We start from the raw sequence: 19,905 nt of genomic DNA, 5'->3' as shown, positions 1-19,905 counted from the left end.
GAATAGAAGTGCTCAATGCAGACATACATAGCATGTATTATGGGCTCTTGACTTCATCCAGGGAGGTAGCAGGTTTGAAGTCAGGGCAAGAGAATATTAAAGCTCCCATGTTAGGAAATGATCGCCTGGACCGGAGTCTGAAATCTCGGTTTGAGCTCTTTTCTCTCCCCGTTTCACATCGGAGAGAAGATAAAAACAACCAAATCAGACCAACTCAACTCAGCAAGAATGGATGGAGTCCCTTCCTATGTTCACACTCCTTTTCTTAACTTTTCCACACTGGACAGCACCCAGAAAACCTCCAGTGTGTCGGTCGCAGGACACAGCCTCTCTTCTCATCTGTAATCTCCTTGAGAGCATTTTCTTGTCATATTCTGTATTCCCCACAGTCCCTGATGCCCTGTGCCCCTTTTCTCATACGGTTGCTGCACAACAAATACCCATGGAATGAATGAAAGGGCAGCAGTCTTGGAGACTTGCTGAAGCTCCGAGGAACGCTTTACTCGGTGGAACTGCAGAAAATGATGGAACTTCCAAATCAGTGGGGAAGGCGGTTGGTCAACCCATTTCCTGAAGCTTTGAAATGCATACTTACACAGTTGAGAGGTTACCATTCCTTATGTTCAAGAAGCATAAAAGGCATACACAAGTCTAGCTTTGCAATTCCCCTGAATATCAAAATTAAAATAAACTACATCTATAAAAGGGTCAAATGTAACCAAACAGGAATATCTCATTCAACGACTCTTCTAAACTGCTAACAAAATTCAATGGCTAGTACATTTCTGCAAAGCTCCCCACCTCTAGAATAAGAATTTTTCAAGAATTAAAAAACCGTCTAAGAGTTTTAAATGGTCGTTCAGGAGTTCCCGAATTGTGGAGGGAGAAAGGACCTTAGGAAACCTATCCTCATCGCCTCTTAGGTCTAAAGAAGCCTAGGGCTTCGCAGGTGCCCGCGGCTCCCCTTCAACTGAGAGGTGGTCCAAGGGAGGCTGCATTCTTACCGTGTCTTGCTGCTTAATAATCTTGCCCTTGTCCAGCTCAGGCCCCAGGGAGGAAGGGGAAGAGGACGCGGAGGAAGAGGAGCTGGAGCTGGAGCTACTGCTACTGGGGTAGTTGCTCTTCCCGTTCTTCTCCTGAGTGTCCACTTTGATGAGCCTGTTGATGTAGGTGCTGCAGCCGGAGCTCTTGGTCGCACCCCGGTGGGGCTCCTCCTCTGTGGCCCGGGAGTTTTTGCGGCCCTTGCCCGCGGCGGCCTGAATCAGACCCTGCAGGCTGTCGCGGGACAGCCGGCTGTCCTTGGGGCCGATGCCGGCCCTGCCGCTCCCCAGCTCGGCCGCCGAGTTCTTGCGGCCCTTGCCAGGACCCGGCCCAGCGCCGCCCGCCTCCGAGTTCTTGCGCAGTTTGCCGCCGCCGCCCCCGGGCTTGGCCCGCTCCGACACGGTCTTCAGGTTCAGGGGGAACTCCTTGAACCACTTGGCCGCCATGAGGGGGCCCGGGCCGGCTCGGCCCAGGAGCGTCGCGGCCGTGAAGGAGGCGAGCGAGGAGGCCCAGCCCAGACACGCAGAGGCGCCAGGGGTCGGGGGCCACTGCATTCCCCGTGACTCGGGCGCTGGAGGCCGCGGCGAGGCCCCGCGACGGCTGCTCCGCCACCCGTCCGGCCGTCGCCCACGCCCGGCAGGGTGGGGTCCTCACGGCCCGGGGCGCCGAGCGGGCGGGCGCTAGCCTCTGCTCCGGACACGGCAGGCGACAGGCACGAACACGGGGGCCCCGCCCGGGCTCGTCTTCAACGCCTGCCCGGCCCGAGGACACCGTGGCTCGCGGAGGGGGCCGGGGGCTTCCCCCTGCTCTTTGCTCCCGCGGTGGGAGAGGCCAGGCCCACGGAAGCCCTCTGCGGCCCAGCCCACGCTCCCAGGGACCAGAGGGGACCGAGCGGAGGCGGCGGGAGTGTCCTCGGCGCCGCGACAGACGGTGGACGGACGGCGGACGGCCCATCAACTTCGCGCGCCCCTCCCCTCCGCGGCTGGCGCCTCCCAGCCCCGCCACCTCCTGCTCAGAGCCAGGGGCGGCGGGGTGAGCGCCACGGGAGAGGCGGGTCCGAGGCTGCGAGCTCGGGAGAAAGGTGCTGCGGCCGCACGTGCGAACCGGCCGCGCCCCACTGACCGGAGAGCTCCCTGCTGCCGCCGACAGCCCGTGTCTGCACGGAGCCGGTCTCGGCCGGGCGCTGCCTTCACACGCGCCCAGGAGTGTCACGTGCGCCGCTCACCCCCAGGAAGGAATCCCCTTGGCCCGCACAGCGCCAGGCGCCCCTCGCCCACCTACTCCGCTGCGCTCTTTCTGCAAACGTTATTTTTGGCCGTAGGACAGAGGTTGCGGGCTGAGGGTCGGACGCAGGGACAACGGTCACCAGCTCCTGCGCTACTTCCGTTACTCTCCGGCGGCACACGGTCCTGGGCGCCGCGAGGCTCTTACCCCCGTGGCCGCTGGGGATTGGCTGCCGGCAAGGCCCGCCCCGTGCCCCCGGGCTCTGAGGGGGCGGAGCGCGGAGGGAGAAGGCGCGAAGGCTGGGCGTCGCGACCGCAGGTGGACGCGCGTGGCCCGCGACACGAGGTATGACTTGTCCCCAGGTCCCGGGCTGCCGGGCGAGGGTTGGGAGGGAGGGGCGTCGGCAGGCAGCTGTGGAAAACGCCCTCGTCCCGATGGACGGGGGAAAGAGGTCTCTGTTCCCGCGGGGACGTCGCTCGCTCGCGCCGGGTGGGAGCGGCCCTCCTAGTCCGGATTTGTGCAGGCTGGGAGCGCCATGTGCAGAACTGTGGCCACTTTATGGGAAAAGACGCCTCTGCCATTCCTCCGTCCCTTCGAAGCCCTTTAAAAACTTTCTGAGACCGGGCGCGGTGGCTCACGACTGTAATCCCAGCACTTTGGGAGGCCGAGGCGGGCAGATCACCTGAGGTCAAGAGTTCGAGCCCAGCCTGGCCAATATGGTGAAACCCGGTCTCTACTAAAAGTACAAAAATTAGCTGGGCGTGGTGGTGCGCGCCTATAGTTTCAGCTACTCAGGAGGCTGAGGCAGGAGAATCGCTTGAACCCGGGAGGCGGAGGTTGCAGTGAGCTAAGATTGTGTCATTGCACTCCGGCCTGGGCGACAGAGCCAGACTCTGTCTCAAAAAGCCAAAAAAAAAAAAAACTTTATGGTTTAAAAAAACGAAATTTAAACTTAGTTTGCTGAACAGAAATCTTTTAGTTTAGCAAACTAAATGTGCTGCAGGAGCTGAGCAACACTGAGTCCTCATATACAAGTCATGGAAACAGAATGATCCCGGCTGTGGAAGGCCTCGTTTGTGTGGGTGGTGGTTTGTGAGGTTTGAAAGCTGAAGAAATGCTTGCTCATACTGACCGTTCATGAAAATGCGTATTGACATTTTTTTAAAGCTTTATTGAGATATAATTCACATACCATAAAATTCACCTGTTCTAAGTGTGCACCTCAAGTGTTTTCAGTATATTTGGTGTGTTTACAGTACAACCATCACAACAATCTAATTTTAGAACATCTTCATCACCCCCAAAAGAGATCTCCTGTCAGTTAGCAGTCACTCCTCTTTTCCCTCTCTGCCTCCCCAATCCTGGGCAGCCACTAATCTACTTTCTATCTTTACTGATTTGTCTATTCAGGACTTTTCAGAGAAGTGGAATCATGCAATATGTGGCCTTCTTTCCTTTAGCATCATTTTTGAGATTCATCCAGGTTGTATAGCATGTATTACTACTTCATTCCTTTTATATCGCTAAATAATATTGTATTGTATTGCTATACCGCACTTCATTCATTCATCAGTTGATGGATATTTGGATTGTTTTCACTTTTTGGCTGCTATAAGCAACACTACTATGAATATTCGTGGAAATGTCTTTGTGTGGACACATATTTGAATTTCTCTTGAATAGTTACCCAGGAGTGGACTTGCTGGGTCATATGGTAATTCCCTGTCTAACTTTTTGAGAGCCTGCTAAACTTTTCCAAAGTGGCTGCACCATTTTACATTCCTACCAGCAATATGTGGGCTCCTGTTTCTTCATGTCCTTAACACCTGTTAGAAGTACAGGATGTTATCTGTATCTCTTGCTTTTAGCCACCCTGATTGATATGAAGTGTTATCATTGTGGTTTTGATTTGCACTTTCCTAATGGCCAAAGATGCAGAGCATCTTTTCATGTGCTTATTGGCCATTTGTCTTCAGAGAAATGTCTAGCAGATCCTTTGCTCACTTTTTAATCGGTTTATTTGTTGTCTTTGTTGGTGAGTCGTAAGAGCACCTTATGTATTCTTTAGGTCTTTTTAAAAACACAAATAAAGCCTGGCCAACATGGCAAAACCTCGTCCCTACTAAAAACACAAAAATTAGCCGACGTGGTAGTGCGTGCCTGTAGTCCCAGCAATCTGGGAGGCTAGGGTGGGAGAATCGCTTGAACGTGGGAGGCAGAGGTTGCAGTGAGCCAAGATCGCACCATTGCACTCCAGCCTGGGCGACACAAAAACAAAAAAAACAAAAAGCAACAACAAAAAAACTACGCAAATAGGATACTTCTCCAGACCAAACAATAGATTGGAAAGAAACTCAGCACTTTGGAATCATACGGTCATATGGTTTGGATTCACAACAAAAACAGGCTTCTCCCATTTGTGAGCATGGGTACTAAGTGATCTTGGCCAGATACTAGGTTATCACCTTTGCACCTCCGGGACTTCATCTGTAACATGCGTTAACAACGTCTCCCTCTTAGAGTTTGAGTGAGGATTAAATGACAATGTGCATTGGCTGCTTAGCATAGTAGCCGGCAGGCCCTTAAAGGCATCTTGGACAGATTTATGCTGGGCCTTGGCTTGGGAGATCTCAGTGCCTGTTCTGTTCCAGAAGCCCATAGGCTTTTCCAGGGATTACCAGGAACTGGGGCTAACATCCTGTATCTCTGATTTTGCCCACAAACCTCTCTCTCCATTTTTATCCATCCATACCTAAGTCTTTTAATTATCTGAACTACTTTTAGTTCTATTTAGAGTTGGTTGCAGCTAAAATGATTGTTCTCTCCTATAGCTGGGAATAAGTTAGAGAAAAGAGTTACTGTTTTATTTTAAAATTTAATGTTTTAATTTATGTTTTCCGTAAAATACAGGAAAAAAATCCCTTTAAAATGACTTTGATGGCCTTGTTATCTGTAGAAAGAGAACCAAGGCTTTGGAATCACAGGACTGAGTTACCTCAGTATCTTTTATAATTTTATAAAATCATCTGATATCCTTGAGCTTTGGTTTTCTCATTTGTAAAAAGGGAATTGTAGGAAAGTGCCCGTGAAAACCATAAAAATAAACACAATAACTACCATTGAGTTCTTGACACCTGGCAAGTACTTCAAGTGCAGTGTCTCAGTTCACTGCCATGATCTATGACATGGGTGTTTTGATTCTGATTTGATAGTTGAAATTTGCCCAAGGTCTCTGGGCTGGACTCACAGATGCATCTAACTCCAAAAGTTCTGTTATTTCCACAGGCTAGCCACTGTGCGGAGCTGTGTGTGGTTTTAAAGTTGCTCATGCTATCTGTATTAGTTTTCTATTTGCTTTCATTACAAAATACTACAACCTTAGTGGCTTAAACAACACAAATATTATCCCACAGCTCTGTAAGTCACAAGTCTGACACACATCTCAGTGGGCTAAAATCAAGGTTTCGACAGGGCTGTGTTCCTTCTGGAGGCTTTAGTTGGAGAATCCATTTCCCTGCCTTTTCCAGCTTTTAGAGGCTGCCAGCATTCCTTGGCCTGCAGCCCCTTCCTCCATCCTCAAAGCCAACAACAGTAGTCCAGTCCTTCTCATATCACATCACTTTAACTTTGTTTCTGTTGTCACCTCTCTCTCTCTTTTTTTTTTTTTTTTTTTGAGACGTTGTCTCACTCTGTCGCCCAGGCTGGAGTGCAGTGGCCCAATCTTGGCTCACTGAAACCTCTGCCTCCCGAGTTCAAGCAATTCTCCTGCCTCAGCCTCCTGAGTAGCTGGGATTACAGGTGCCTGTCACCACACCCAGCTAATTTTTGTATTTTTGGTAGAGACAGGTTTTCGTCATGTTGGCCAGGCTGGTCTTGAACTCCTGACCTCAGGTGATCCACCCGCCTTGGCCTCCCAAAGTGTTGAGATTACAAGCGTGAGCTACCGTGCTGGGCCTGTTTTGTCAGTTGATGGGCAACCTTAACTCCATCTGCAACCTTGCCATGAATCTAATATATTCACAGGTTCTAAGGATTAGGATGTGGACCACTTTTGGTCGGGGGAGGGGGGCATTATTCTGCTTACCACAGTACCTATTCAGTGGTTACATGATGGTGAACTATCCTGGCATTCCTCTGACTGTGGCCGGTTGGCTTTGCAGGAGATCCTGTTGGAAAGCAACTGCAGCATGTAAGTCACTTCCTTTTGCTAATGAACAATTTTTGCTAATGAACAAGCCTCGCTCCATCCCCCAGCCTTCTCTTTCTCCCATTCCTGTCTCACCATGCCCCGGTCTTAAGACTGGCATCTCTTGCCAGTCAATCCTAACCCTAAGTATACTTTAACTGTTAGTGATTTAAAAGGTCTAATGGAGGTCTTCCTGGCTTGGAACCTGATTCTGGGAGGAGGAAGGGAAGTCCTTGGTCAGGAAGGGGAATGGAGGTTTATGCAAGGCCCCTCTGGTTAGGCCTGGCACATGTTTCCTTTTGTCGGAGTCTGAGCTTGGGAGGTTTGATGCTGACACCTGTCTTTGACAGGTCCTGGAATAGTAGTGACCCCCAACTGTCTGCTAAACTGTTTGGGAAGAATGGAGTGTTGGAAGAGCAGAAATCTCCAGGTAAGTTAGGCTGGGGGATTCGCTTGTACTGGAACTCTCATCCTACAACTTGGATCCCAGTTAATGGTTCCCAGTCTGCCCAGTTCTGTTCAGTGTGAAATTTGAGTTCTGCCTAAATTCTGCTTTTCCTCTAGTCAGCCACCATGTTTCCTGTCTCATAGTGGATGTGACGCCTGCCACTGCTGTGATGCAGACCCTTACTCCCTAGTGCACCTGCTGCACCTAATCCCATGCTTCTGTTTCACTTGTGCCTTCTTCCAATTTTCCCTCTACCATCTCCAAAGTGATCTTTCTGAAACCCAGGTCTATTGACACCCCCTAACTGGTTACAGCCCTCACCCATATCACCCAGCCAGTGGAATAAACTGTGACTGCTATGGTATAACCTTCTGTTATTTCATAGTTTGGCCTCACCTGCCTTTCTAGCCTCCTCTCTCACCACTCACTGCATGCGGTGTGCAATCCACCTGGCACCTAGTCCTGGCTGTGAGCAATTTTCCAAATGAGCTTTTTCGTATCTCCATGTCCTGGCATGGGCTGTTCCCTCTGCCTGGATTCCCTTCAGCCTCCCTCCTGCATTCCCCTAGGTCCCTGCATGCTGCCCACTGTCAGCTTAGTGTTAACTCGGGAAGCACAACCCCATGGGTCCCGAAACACTTCATAATTACCTCTCTGGTTGCAAGTGCTGGATTCCTGGTGTGCCCATGGCTCTGGGTCCCTGCAGAGTGATCCCCTGTTGTGGGGAAGGCAGGGATATGCACGGCCAGCACTTATCATGGACCACTCCTTAATATTGATAAGTATTGCTGAATGATTGGGTTCAGTATAGCCATTCAGTGTGCACGGGGGTTGGGGGATGTTTGTAGGGGTGTATGTGCATGGGAATATTTTAACATTGAAGAAAAAGTGAAGTCAGGTGCAGTGACTCACGCCTGTAATCCCAGGACTTTGGGAGACTGAGGTAGGAGGATTGCTTGAGCACAGGAATTTGAGACCAGGCTGGGCAACAGAGAGACCCTGTCTCTACCAAAAAAAAAAAAAAAAGCCAGTTATGGTGGCATATGCCTGTAGTCCCAGTCACTTGTGAGGCTGAGGTGGGAGGATTGTGTAGACCTGGGAGGTCGAGGCTGTAGTGAGCCATGATCATACCACTGCACTCCAGCCTGGGTGACAGAGCAAGACTCTGTCTCAAGAAAAAAAAAAAAAAAAAAAAAAAAGGAAGAAAGAAAGAAATACAAAAAGTGACTTATGTGTTCTGACTCCTCTGAATCCTCTAACCATATGTATTCCTGCCATTTAATGCTGTTTTTCTTCTTAGGATTCAAGAAAAGAGAGACAGAGGTGTATGTTGGCAATCTTCCACTGGATATTTCTAAGGTATTCTTCATAATAGGCTGCTTATCTTCCTTGGCCTTCCCATATGACTTAGTAACCTGCCAGTAACTTAATTTCCCCAGTTTTTAAAGATGTTTGAGAGCTATGATAGTGCAGACAGTCACTGGTTGGTGACTAGGGTAACCAGTGCATCACAGTTTGCCTCGGACTTTCCCAGTTTTAGCACTGAAATGCTAAACTGGCATCCCAGACAGTTAGTCCCACTCTTTATCCCTGTATACCTGGAGGGTTAGTCAGCCTTCTTGTCACTTTGGGTTGAGGCAGCTTCTTTTTAGGAAGGGACCTTGTTAGGGCTCAGCTGCTGATCCTTTGGTAATGGGGAGCAGTTGGTTTCAGCCAAAAAAAATGACACCTATTTGACTTTGAAATGAGCTGGTTAGGTCAGTGCTGTGTTAGTGGGACTTAGAGAGTAGAATGTAAGCAATCGTATTTTTGACCCCAGGCACCTTACTGTCTATTTGGAGAGGCCAGACCAACAAACCTGAAATAATTATAAAACAATATAAGTGCTTAAATTTTGTAGTAAGTGTATTTGAAGTACAGATGAAAGGAGAATGAAAGTATGATCTATTGAAATGAAGCACCGCCTGACTCTTTTTTTTTTGGCATCTACTACATGCAAAATATTGTGCCCGCAGCTTGTCATGCTTAAAGATAAACAGCCTAGTCCTTGCCCTCAAGGAGCGCAATCCTGGAAGAAGGACGAGAGAAACTAACCTTTGTGGATCCCCTGCAGCATGCCAGACATTTTTCACAATTTTCTTGGTCTCCATTTTCCCTTGCTAACCAGTTCTACTCAATCATCTCCGCCCAGTTGTACTTTATTCCTTTACACTATTTACTATATTTTAACTGTCAGGCATGCTCTAGGAAGTAAGCTAAATGCTTTATTCATGTGATTTTTAATTTTTTTTTTTGAGACGGAGTCTCGCTCTGTCGCCCAGGCTGGAGTGCAGTGGCCAGATCTCAGCTCGCTGCAAGCTCTGCCTCCCGGGTTTACGCCATTCTCCTGCCTCCGCCTCCCAAGTAGCTGAGACTACATTAGCTGGGACTACAGGCGCCTGCCACCTCACCTGGCTAGTTTTTTTGTATTTTTTAATAGAGACGGGGTTTCACCGTGTTAGCCAGGATGGTCTTGATCTCCTGACCTCGTGATCCGCCCATCTCGGCCTCCCAAAGTGCTGGGATTACAGGCTTGAGCCACTGCGCCCGGCCGATTTTATTAAATTATTATTGTAACTCTGGTTGGTGGTAATGCCCCCATCTTGGAGATGAGACAGCCAAGGCTCTGAGAGGTCACGTCCCTCAGCTAAGTACACCGACCTAGTGAGTGGTCAGCCAGGAGTGGAATCCAGGTTCAGTTGCTCCCAAGTCCCATGTCCTTTGCTTTGTGCCAAATCATGTAACCGATAAGATATGGAAATAACTCACCAAATAAAAGATGGACCATTATGTTTTGTCTGACAGAGAGAAGAAAATGATATTGGAGCATAGTAAGTCATTGTGATCCAATAAATGAAATCATATTCAATCAAAGGGGCAGGCTGGGGGATTCCTGGCACCTGATAGATGAGCCTACTGGGGCTGGTTCTCCTCCCCCATTTTGGCAGGCTGCTCCAACCTGTTACTTGACAGTGAAGTGGGCAGAGGAGCCCTACATGTGGGTCCTGCAGTGGTCTGGGGAGGTAAGATGCTGAGCAGTCCTGCCACCTCTCTCTTCCCCCCTACCCAGTAGACCCCATTCCAGAGCCCAGCTCCTGGGGCTTGCTTGGCCATACTGTCCCACACCATGGTAAGGGAACGTTTCATCCTCATCCCCTTCACAGAAAGCAGCAGCCCTCCCCATAGTGCCTTCTTTCGACTCAAACTTGGACCAGCCTCATAGGAAAGATTTGAGTTGTCCTTTAGAGAAGGAGTAAGGTTTTAAAAAGAAATTTCTAGACCAGGCATGGTAGTTTACAGCTATAATCCCAGTACTTTGGGAGGCTGAGGCAGAAGGATCACTTGAGCCCAAGGAGTTCAAGACCAGTCTAGGCAGTGAGACCACGTCTCTTAAAACAAAAAAAGAGACCACGTGTCTTAAAACAAAAAAAGAAAAGAGAAAAAGAAATTTCTAATGATAACATTAATGCCATGTCAAGAACTGTGAAACGAGCCGAGTGTGGTGGTTCACACCTTTAATCCCAGCACTTTGGGAGGCCGAGGCAGGCGGATCATAAGGTCAGGAGATCAAGACCATCCTGGCTAACACGGTGAAACCCTGCCTCTACTAAAAATACAAAAAATTAGCCAGGCATGGTGGCGGGTGCCTGTAGTCCCAGCTACTCGGGAGGCTGAGGCAGGAGAATGGCGTGAACGCGGCAGGTGAAGCTTGCAGTGAGCCAAGATTGTGCCACTGCAGTCTAGCCTGGGCAGCACAGTGAGACTCTATCTCAAAAAAACAAAAACAAAAAAACTGAAACTTCTGAGATTTTACCCTGATTACAAACTAATAAATTGGCCTGCAGCAGTTTCCAAGTTTCTGGTAGAAGACACAAGAATCTTGGGTCAGAGTTGGAAGATCATCTACTACAATAGCCAGTATTTTAAAAAACCTTTTCATGTAATTAACATTTTAAAGTCCGGGCATGGTGGCTCACGCCTGTAATCCCAGCAGTTTGGGAGGCAGAGGCGGGCGGATCACCTGAGATCAGGGGTTCGAGACCAGCCTGACCAACATAGAGAAACCCCGCCTCTACTAAAAATACAAAAATTAGCTGGGCGTGGTGGCGCATGCCTGTAATCTCAGCTACTTGGGAGGCTAAGGCAGGAGAATCACTTGAACCCAGGAGGTGGAGGTTGCAGTGAGCTGAGATCGCGTGCCATTGTGCTCAGGCCTGGGCAACAAGAGTGAGACCCTCTTTCAAAAAAAAAAAAAATTTTAATATAGATATTATTTACATATCTTAAAATTTACCATTACCTTTTTGTTTGTTTGTTTGTTTGAGACGGGGTCTCATTTTATCACCCAGACTGGACTGCAGTGTTGCGATCTCAGCTCACTGCAACCTCTGCCCTCAAGGCTTAAGCGATCATAGCCTCCTATATAGCTGGGACCACAGGTGCGCACCACCATGCCTGGCTATGTTTTTGTAATTTTAGTAACTATGGAGTCTTACCATGTTGCACAGTCTGGAAAATTTGTTATTTAAAAGTGTACAATTCAGGCCAGGTGTGGTGACTCAGGCCTGTAATCCCAGCACTTTGGGAGGCTGAGGCGGGTGGATAACTTGACATCAGAAGTTTTAGAACAGCCTAGTCAACATAGTGAAATCCCATCTCTACTAATAATACAAAAATTAGCCGGGTGTAGTGGCTCACACCTGTAATCCCAGCACTTTGGGAGGCTGAGGTGGGTGGATCACAAGGTCAGGAGTTCGAGACCAGCCTGGCCAACATGGTGAAACCCTGTCTCTACTAAAATATAAAAAATTAGCTGGGCATGGTGGCGCGCGCCTGTAGTCCCAGCTACTCAAGAGGCTGAGGCAGGGAAATCACTTGAACCCGGGAAATGGAGGTTGCCACGAGCCACGGTTGCCCCACTGGACTGCAGCCTGGCAACAGAGCGAGACTCCATTTCAAACAACAACAACAATAACAACAACAACAAAAAGTATCCAGGCATGGTGGCACACACCTCTAATCCCAGCTACTCAGGAAGTTGAGGCACAAGAATCGCTTGAACCCAGGAGACACAGGGTGCAGTGAGACGAGATTGGGCCACTGCACTCCAGCCTAGGCGACAGAGTGAAACTGTGTCTCCAAAAAAAAAAAAAAAGTACAATTCAGTTATTAGTATATGCACAAGATTGTGCAGCCATCAATCCTAATTCCTGAACATTTTCATCACCCCCAAAATAAACCTCATACCCATTAGCAGTCCTTCCCTTTCCCCCTTCCTCCCAGCCCCTGGTAACCACGAATCTACTTTCTGTCTCTTAAGGATTTCCTATTCTGGACATTTTATATCAATAGAATCATACATTGTGGAATTCTGTGTATTCTTTCACTAAGCATGTTTTCAGGGTTCATTTGTGTTAGAGTGTGTCTTAGTATTTTGTTCCTTTTTTTTTTTTTTTTTTTTAAGACAGAGTTTCGCTCTTGTTGCCCGGGCTGGAGTGCAGTGGCTGGATCTCAGCTCTCTGCAACCTCTGACTCCCAGGTTCAAACAGTTGTGCTTTAGTCTCCCGAGTAGCTGGGATTACAGGCATGCGCCACCACGCCTGAATCAATTTGTATTTTTAGTAGAGATGGGATTTCTCCATGATGGTCAAGCTGCTTTCGAACTCCTGACCTCAGGTGATCTGCCCGCCTCAGCCTCCCAAAGTGCTGGGATTACAGGCATGAGATACTGCACCCGGCGACTTTTTCCCCTTTTAAGGTGCATGTCTTCTAGCTGTGTCCACTGAGAGACCTTGGAGCTCTGATTACCCAATAGCAGTAACACACCTAGCCCATAGATTGTGTTCTTTTCCACTAAAGAGAACCAGGCCTTCTTAGAAAAATGGCTGATTCCAGATCTGGAGCTGTTATGCCAGAAAGCTATCGAAGACTATTGAAATTTGAATGAAAAGACAGGAGGTTTTATTCAGAGGTGGTTTATTTAGAGGTGGTGTTCTTATTTCTTGGAATTTGTGCTGAAATGTTTGCATGTAAAGCAATGTGGTGTTTGAGATTTGTTTCAGAATAGCCTAGTGGCTGGGAGAGATGTTACGGTGAAATGGGAATGGCCATGAATTGAGAATTGCTGAGGCTGAGGCTGCTGAGTAATAGGCATATAGGGATTTGTAATACTATTTTATCTGTTTTTATTCTGATTTGAAAGTTTCCAAACAAAAAGAAAAAGACACAAGTGCAAGCAAAGAGGGTGTCCCATGCGCCAAAGACGGAGCAATTTGAGCATAAAGTACTACATTTGATTAAAATTCACCAATGATTTAAAAAAGCATTAATTTGTAATGGTATAAAGAAGGGAGAAATAACACTGGACAGCTAAAAATGGAAAGATAATGGTTCATTAACATAAAACTTGATAATTAAAGAGAAGGAAGAAGTATTTATTTTGTTTTTCCAACACCAATGTAATAGCATTTTCAGGGGGAAAAAAACCCTAGTGAATGAGAGAAAGTTCTTTACAGAAGAACTGTAGCTCATAAATGCAGAATAAATGATAGAATTAAAAAATGACCATTTTGCAAAGCCCAGTAAGATACCTGTTTCAGGCAGTGGTTATCTGAGCTTCCTTAATTCATCAGGTAAAGTATTGATGGGCACTTTTACAATGGATGGATCAGGATGTTACCATTTGAGCTTGCTAATTTTAGCCTCACTAAAAATGAGATAACCAGATATGAGCCCCCTAAAAAGTGATGCAAGATAAAGGCAACCACAGCATTTTAAAGTTCTACCAAAAAAACACCTATACTAGTGAAGCTGTATGACAGATTTGTAGTCAAAAGGAAATACAGGGAATGGAAGACCAAAATAATGCCGCTGAGATCCTGAGCAAGATGGCCAAATAGAGACAGCTCCAGCCTCCAGCTCCCAGCATGAGTGACACAGAAGACGGGTGATTTCTGCATTTTCAACTGAAGTACTGGGTCCGTCTCACTGGGGAGTGCTGGACAATTGGTGCTAGTCAGCTGGTGCAGCCTGACCAGTGAGAGCTGAAGCAGGGCGAGGCATCGCCTCACCTGGGAAGCACAAAGGGGAAGGGAATCCCTTTTCCTAGTCAAGGGAAACTGAGACACACAACACCTGGAAAATCAGGTAACTCCCACCCTAATACTGTGCTTTACCAAGGGTCTTAGCAAACGGCACACCAGGAGATTATATCCCACATCTGGCCCAGAGGGCACCACGCCAATGGAGCCTCCCTCATTGCTAGCACAGCAGTCTGAGATCTAACTGAAAGGCAGCAGTGAGGCTGGGGGAGGGGCGCCCGCCATTGCTGAGGCTTAAGTAGGTAAACAAAGCCACCAGGAAGCTCTAACTGGGTGGAGACCACCGCAGTTCAAGGAGGCCTGCCTGCCTCTGTAGATTCCACCTCTGGGGATAGGGCATAGCTAAACAAAAAGCAGCAGAAACCTCTGCAGATGTAAATGACCCTGTCTGACAGCTTTGAAGAGAGCAGTGGGTCTCCCAGCACGGAGGTTGAGATCTGAGAATGGACAGACTGCATGCATGTTCAAGTGGGTCCCTGACCCTTGAGTAACCTAACTAGGAGACATCCCCCACTAGGTGCAGAACGACACCTCACACCTCACATGGCTGGGCACACCTCTGCAACGAAATTTCCAGAGCAAGAATCAGACAGCAACACTTGCTGTTCAGCAATATTCTATCTTCTGCAGCCTCCGCTGCTGATACCCAGGCAAATAGGGTCTGGAGTGGACCTCAAGCAAACTCCAACAGACCTGCAGCTGAGTGTCCTGACTGTTAGAAGGAAAACTAACAAACAGAAAGGACACCCACACCAAAACCCCATCAGTACATCACCATCATCAAAGACCAAAGGCAGATAAAACCACAAAGATGGGGAAAAAGCAGGGCAGAAAAGCTGGAAATTCAAAAAATCAGAGCGCATCTCCCCCTCCAAAGGAATGCAGCTCATTGCCAGCAACGGATCAAAGTTGGACGGAGAATGACTTTGACGAGTTGAGAGAAGAAGTCAATCAAACTTCTCAGAGCTAAAGGAGGAACTACATACCCAGTGCAAAGAAACTAAAAATCTTGAAAAAAGAATGGAAGAATGGATAACTAGAATAATCAATGCAGAGAAGGCCATAAATGAACTGATAGAGATAAAAACCATGACACGAGAATTACGTGACAAATGCACAAGCTTCAGTAACCGACTCAATCAACTGGAAGGAAGAGTATCAGTGATTGAAGATCAAATGAATGAAATGAAGCGAGAAGAGAAGTCTAGAGAAAAAAGAGGAAAAAGAAATGAACAAAGCCTCCAACATATATGGGATTATGGGAAAAGACCAAATCTGCATCTGATTGGTGTACCTGAAAGTGAGGGGGAAAATGGAACCAAGCTGGAAAATACTTTTTAGGATATCATCCAGGAGAACTTCCCCAACCTAGTAAGGCAGGCCAACATTCAAATTCAGGAAATACAGAGAACGCCACAAAGATACTCCTCTCCCAGTTATGCGCCAAGGCACATAATTGTCAGATTCACCAAAGTTGAAATGAAGGAAAAAATGTTAAGGGCAGCCAGAGAGAAAGGTCGGGTTACCCACAAAGGGAAGCCCATCAGACTAACAGAGGATGTCTCGGCAGAAACTCTACAAGCCAGAAGAGAGTAGGGGCCAATATTCAACATTCTTAAAGAAAAGAATTTTCAACCCAGAATTTCATATCCAGCCAAACTAAGCTTCATAAGTGAAGGAGAAATAAAATCCTTTACTGACAAGCAAATGCTGAGAGATTTTGTCACCACCAGGCCTGCCCTACAAGAGATCCTGAAGGAAGCACTAAACATGGAAAGGAACAGCTGGTACCAGCCATTGCAAAAACATGCCAAAATGTAAAGACCATTGATGCTAGGAAGAAATTGCATCAACTAACGAGCAAAATAACCAGCTAATATCACAATGACAGGATCAAGTTCACACATAACAATATTAACCTTCAATGTAAATGGACTAAATGGTCCAATTAAAAGATACAGTTTGGCAAATTGGATAAAGAGTCAAGACCCATCAGTTTGCTATATTCAGGAGACCCATCTCACATGTAGAGACACACATAGGCTCAAAATAAAGGGATGGAGGAAGATCTACCAAGCAAATGGAAAACAAAACAAGGCAGGGATTGCAATCCTAGTCTCTGTTAAAACAGACTTTAAACCATCAAAGATCAAAAGAGACAAAGAAGGCCATTACATAATGAGATCAATTCAACAGGAAGAGCTAACTATCCTAAATATATATGCACCCAATACAGGAGCACCCAGATTCATAAAGCAAGTCCTTAAGAGACTTACAAAGAGACTTAGACTCCCATACAATAATAATGGGAGACTTCAACACCCCACTGTCAACATTAGACAGATCAACAAGACAAAGTTAACAAGGATATTCAGGAATTGAACTCAACTCTGCACCAAGCGGACCTAATAGACATCTACAGAACTCTCCACCCCAAATCAACAGAATATACATTCTTCTCAGCACCACATCACAATTATTTCAAAATTGACCACATAGTTGGAAGTAAAGCACTCCTCAGCAAATGTGAAAGAACAGAAAGTATAACAAACTGTCTCTCAGACCACAGTGCAATCAAACTGGAACTCAGGACTAAGAAACTCAATCAAAACCGCTCAACTACATGGAAACCAAACAACCTGCTCCTGAATGACTACTGAGTACATAACAAAATGAAGGCAGAAATAAAGATGTTCTTTGAAACCAGTGAGAACAAAGATACAACATACCAGAATCTCTGGGACACATTTAAAGCAGCGTGTAGAGGGAAATTTATAGCACTAAATGCCCACAAGAGAAAGCTGGAAAGATCTAAAATTGACACCTTAACATCATAAAAGAACTAGAGAAGCAAGAGCAAATACATTCAAAAGCTAGCAGAAGGCAAGAAATAACTAAGATCAGAGCACAACTGAAGGAGATAGAGACACAAAAAACCCTCCAAAAAATCAATGAATCCAGGAGCTGCTTTTTTGAAAAGATCAACAAAATTGATAGACCGCTAGCAAGACTAATAAAGAAGAAAAGAGAGAAGAATCAAATAGACGCAATAAAAAATGATAAAGGGGATATCACCACCAACCCCACAGAAATGCAAACTACCATCAGAGAATACTATAAACACTTCTATGCAAATAAACTAGAAAATCTAGAAGAAATGGATAATTTCCTGGACACACTCTCCCAAGACTAAACCAGGAAGAAGTTGAATCCCTGAATAGACCAATAGCAGGCTCTGAAATTGAGGCAATAATTAATAGCCTACCAACCAAAAAAAGTCTAGGACCAGATGGATTCACAGCCGAATTCTACCAGGGGTACAAGGAGGAGCTGGTACCATTCCTTCTGAAACTATTCCAATCAATAGAAAAAGAGGGAATCCTCCCTAACTCATTTTATGAGGCCAACATCATCCTGATACCAAAGCCTGGCAGAGACACAGCAAAAAAAGAGAATTTTAGACCAATATTCCTAATGAACATTGATGCAAAAATCCTCAATCAAATAATGGCAAACAAAATCCAGCAGCACATCCAAAAGCTTATCCACCATGATCAAGAGGGCTTCATCCCTGGGATTCAAGGCTGGTTCAACATACGCAAATCAATAAACGTAATCCAGCATATAAACAGAACCAAAGACAAAAACCACATGATTATCTCAATAGATGCAGAAAAGGCCTTTGACAAAATTCAACAGCCCTTCATGCTAAAAAACTCTCAATAAATTCGGTATTGATGGAATGTATCTCAAAATAATAAGAGCTATTTATGACAAACCCACACTAATACCATACTGAAAGGGCAAAAACTGGAAGCATTCCCTTTGAAAACTGGCACAAAACAGGGATGCCCTCTCTCACCACTCCTATTCAACAGAGTGTTGGAAGTTCTGGCTAGGGCGATCAGGCAAGAGAAAGAAAGAAAGGGTATTCAGTTAGGAAAAGAAGAAGTCAAATTGTCCCTGTTTGCAGATGACATGATTGTATATTTAGAAAACCCCATCGTCTCAGCCCAAAATCTCCTTAAACTGATAAGCAACTTCAGCAAAGTCTCAGGATACAAAATCAATGTGCAAAAATCACAAGCATTCTTATACACCCGTAACAGACAAACAGAGAGCCAAATCATGAATGAACTCCCATTCACGATAGCTTCAAAGAGAATAAAATACCTAGGAATCCAAATTACAAGGGATGTGAAGGACCTCTTCAGGGAGAACTACAAACCACTGCTCAGTGAAATAAAAGAGGACACAAACAAATGGAAGAACATCCCATGCTCATGGATAGGAAGAATCAATATTGTGAAAATGGCCATACTGCCCAAGGTAATTTATAGATTCAATGCCATCCCCATCAAGCTACCAATGACTTTCTTCACAGAGTTGGAAAAAACTGCTTTAGTGTTCATATGGAACCAAAAAAGAGCCCACATTGCCAAGACAGTCCTAAGTCAAAAGAACAAAGCTGGAGGCATCATGCTCCCTGACTTCAAACTATACTACAAGGCTACAGTAACCAAAACAGCATGGTACTGGTACCAAAACAGAGATATAAACCAATGGAACAGAACAGAGCCCTCAGAAATAATACCACACATCTACAGCCATCTGATCTTTGACAAACCTGACAAAAACAAGAAATGGGGGAAGGATTCCCTATTTAATAAATGGTGCTGGGAAAATTGGCTAGCCATAAGCAGAAAGCTGAAACTGGATCCTTTTCTTACTCCTTATATGAAAATTAATTCAAGATGGATTAGAGACTTAAATGTTAGACCTAATACCATAAAAACTCTAGAAGAAAAACTAGATAATACCATTCAGGACATAGGCATGGGCAAGGACTTCATGTCTAAAACACCAAAAGCAAAGGCAACAAAAGCCAAAATTGACAAATGGGATCTAATTAAACTAAAGAGCTTGTGCACAGCAAAAGAAACTACCATCAGAGTGTACAGGCAACCTACAGAATGGGAGAAAATTTTTGCAATGTACTCATCTGACAAAGGGCTAATATCCATAACCTACAAAGAACTTAAACAAATTTACAAGAGAAAAACAACCCCATCAAAAAGTGGGCAAAGGATATGAACAGACATTTCTCAAAAGACGACATTCACACAGGCAACAGACACATGAAAAAATGCTCATCACCACTAGCCATCAGAGAAATGCAAATCAAAACCACAATAAGATACCATCTCACACCAGTTAGAATGGCAATCATTAAAAAGTCAGGCAACAACAGGTGCTGGAGAGGATGTGGAGAAACAGGAACACTTTTACACTGTTGGTGGGATTGTCAACTAGTTCAACCATTGTGGAAAATAGTATGGCGGTTCCTCAAGGATCTAGAACTAGAAATACCATTTGACCCAGCCATCCCATTACTGGGTATATACCCAAAGGATTATAAGTCATGCTGCTATAAAGACACATGCACACGTATGTTTATTCTGGCACTATTCACAATAGCAAAGACTTGGAATCAACCCAAATGTCCATCAGTGACAGACTGGATTAAGAAAATGTGGCACATATGTACCATGGAATACTATGCAGCCATAAAAAAGGATGAGTTTGTGTCCTTTGTAGAGACATGGATGCAGCTGGAAACCATCATTCTCAGCAAACTATTGCAAGAACAGAAAACCAAACACCGCATGTTCTCACTCATAGGTGGGAATTGAACATTGAGATCACTTGGACATGGGAAGGGGAACATCACACACTGGGGCCTGTTGTGGGGAGGCAGTAGGGGGGCGGGATGGCCCTGGGAGTTATATCTGATGTAAATGACGAGTTGAAGGGTGCTGACGAGTTGATGGGTGCTGCACACCAACATGGCACATGTATACATATGT

The 19,905-nt window shown here is 46.0% G+C and overlaps 2 protein-coding genes across 3 annotated transcripts in view; one reads left to right on the top strand and one right to left on the bottom strand.

The window, feature by feature from the left end:
- Window positions 1-1,853, bottom strand: part of SHE (Src homology 2 domain containing E) — a 31,959-nt gene extending 30,106 nt beyond the window's left edge. For both annotated transcript variants that reach the window (XM_030937205.1, XM_010364688.2), the window contains exon 1: window positions 1,005-1,853. In XM_030937205.1, the coding sequence (XP_030793065.1) occupies window positions 1,005-1,595 (591 nt within the window). In that variant the 5' untranslated portion in view covers window positions 1,596-1,853. The remainder of the gene's footprint in view (window positions 1-1,004) is intronic.
- A 477-nt stretch (window positions 1,854-2,330) lies between these two features.
- The window catches only part of TDRD10 (tudor domain containing 10), a 53,142-nt gene continuing 35,567 nt past the window's right edge, over window positions 2,331-19,905 (top strand). Inside the window, exons 1-4 of the mRNA XM_030937206.1 lie at window positions 2,331-2,610; window positions 6,426-6,454; window positions 6,802-6,881; window positions 8,200-8,258. Coding sequence (XP_030793066.1) covers window positions 6,453-6,454; window positions 6,802-6,881; window positions 8,200-8,258 — 141 coding nt within the window. The 5' untranslated portion in view covers window positions 2,331-2,610; window positions 6,426-6,452. The remainder of the gene's footprint in view (window positions 2,611-6,425; window positions 6,455-6,801; window positions 6,882-8,199; window positions 8,259-19,905) is intronic.

This window comes from Rhinopithecus roxellana, chromosome 8, assembly GCF_007565055.1.
Source record: "Rhinopithecus roxellana isolate Shanxi Qingling chromosome 8, ASM756505v1, whole genome shotgun sequence".
Lineage (NCBI taxonomy): Eukaryota > Metazoa > Chordata > Mammalia > Primates > Cercopithecidae > Rhinopithecus > Rhinopithecus roxellana.
Note: the sequence above shows the minus strand (reverse complement) of the source record. Positions and strands in the feature narration are given on the sequence as shown.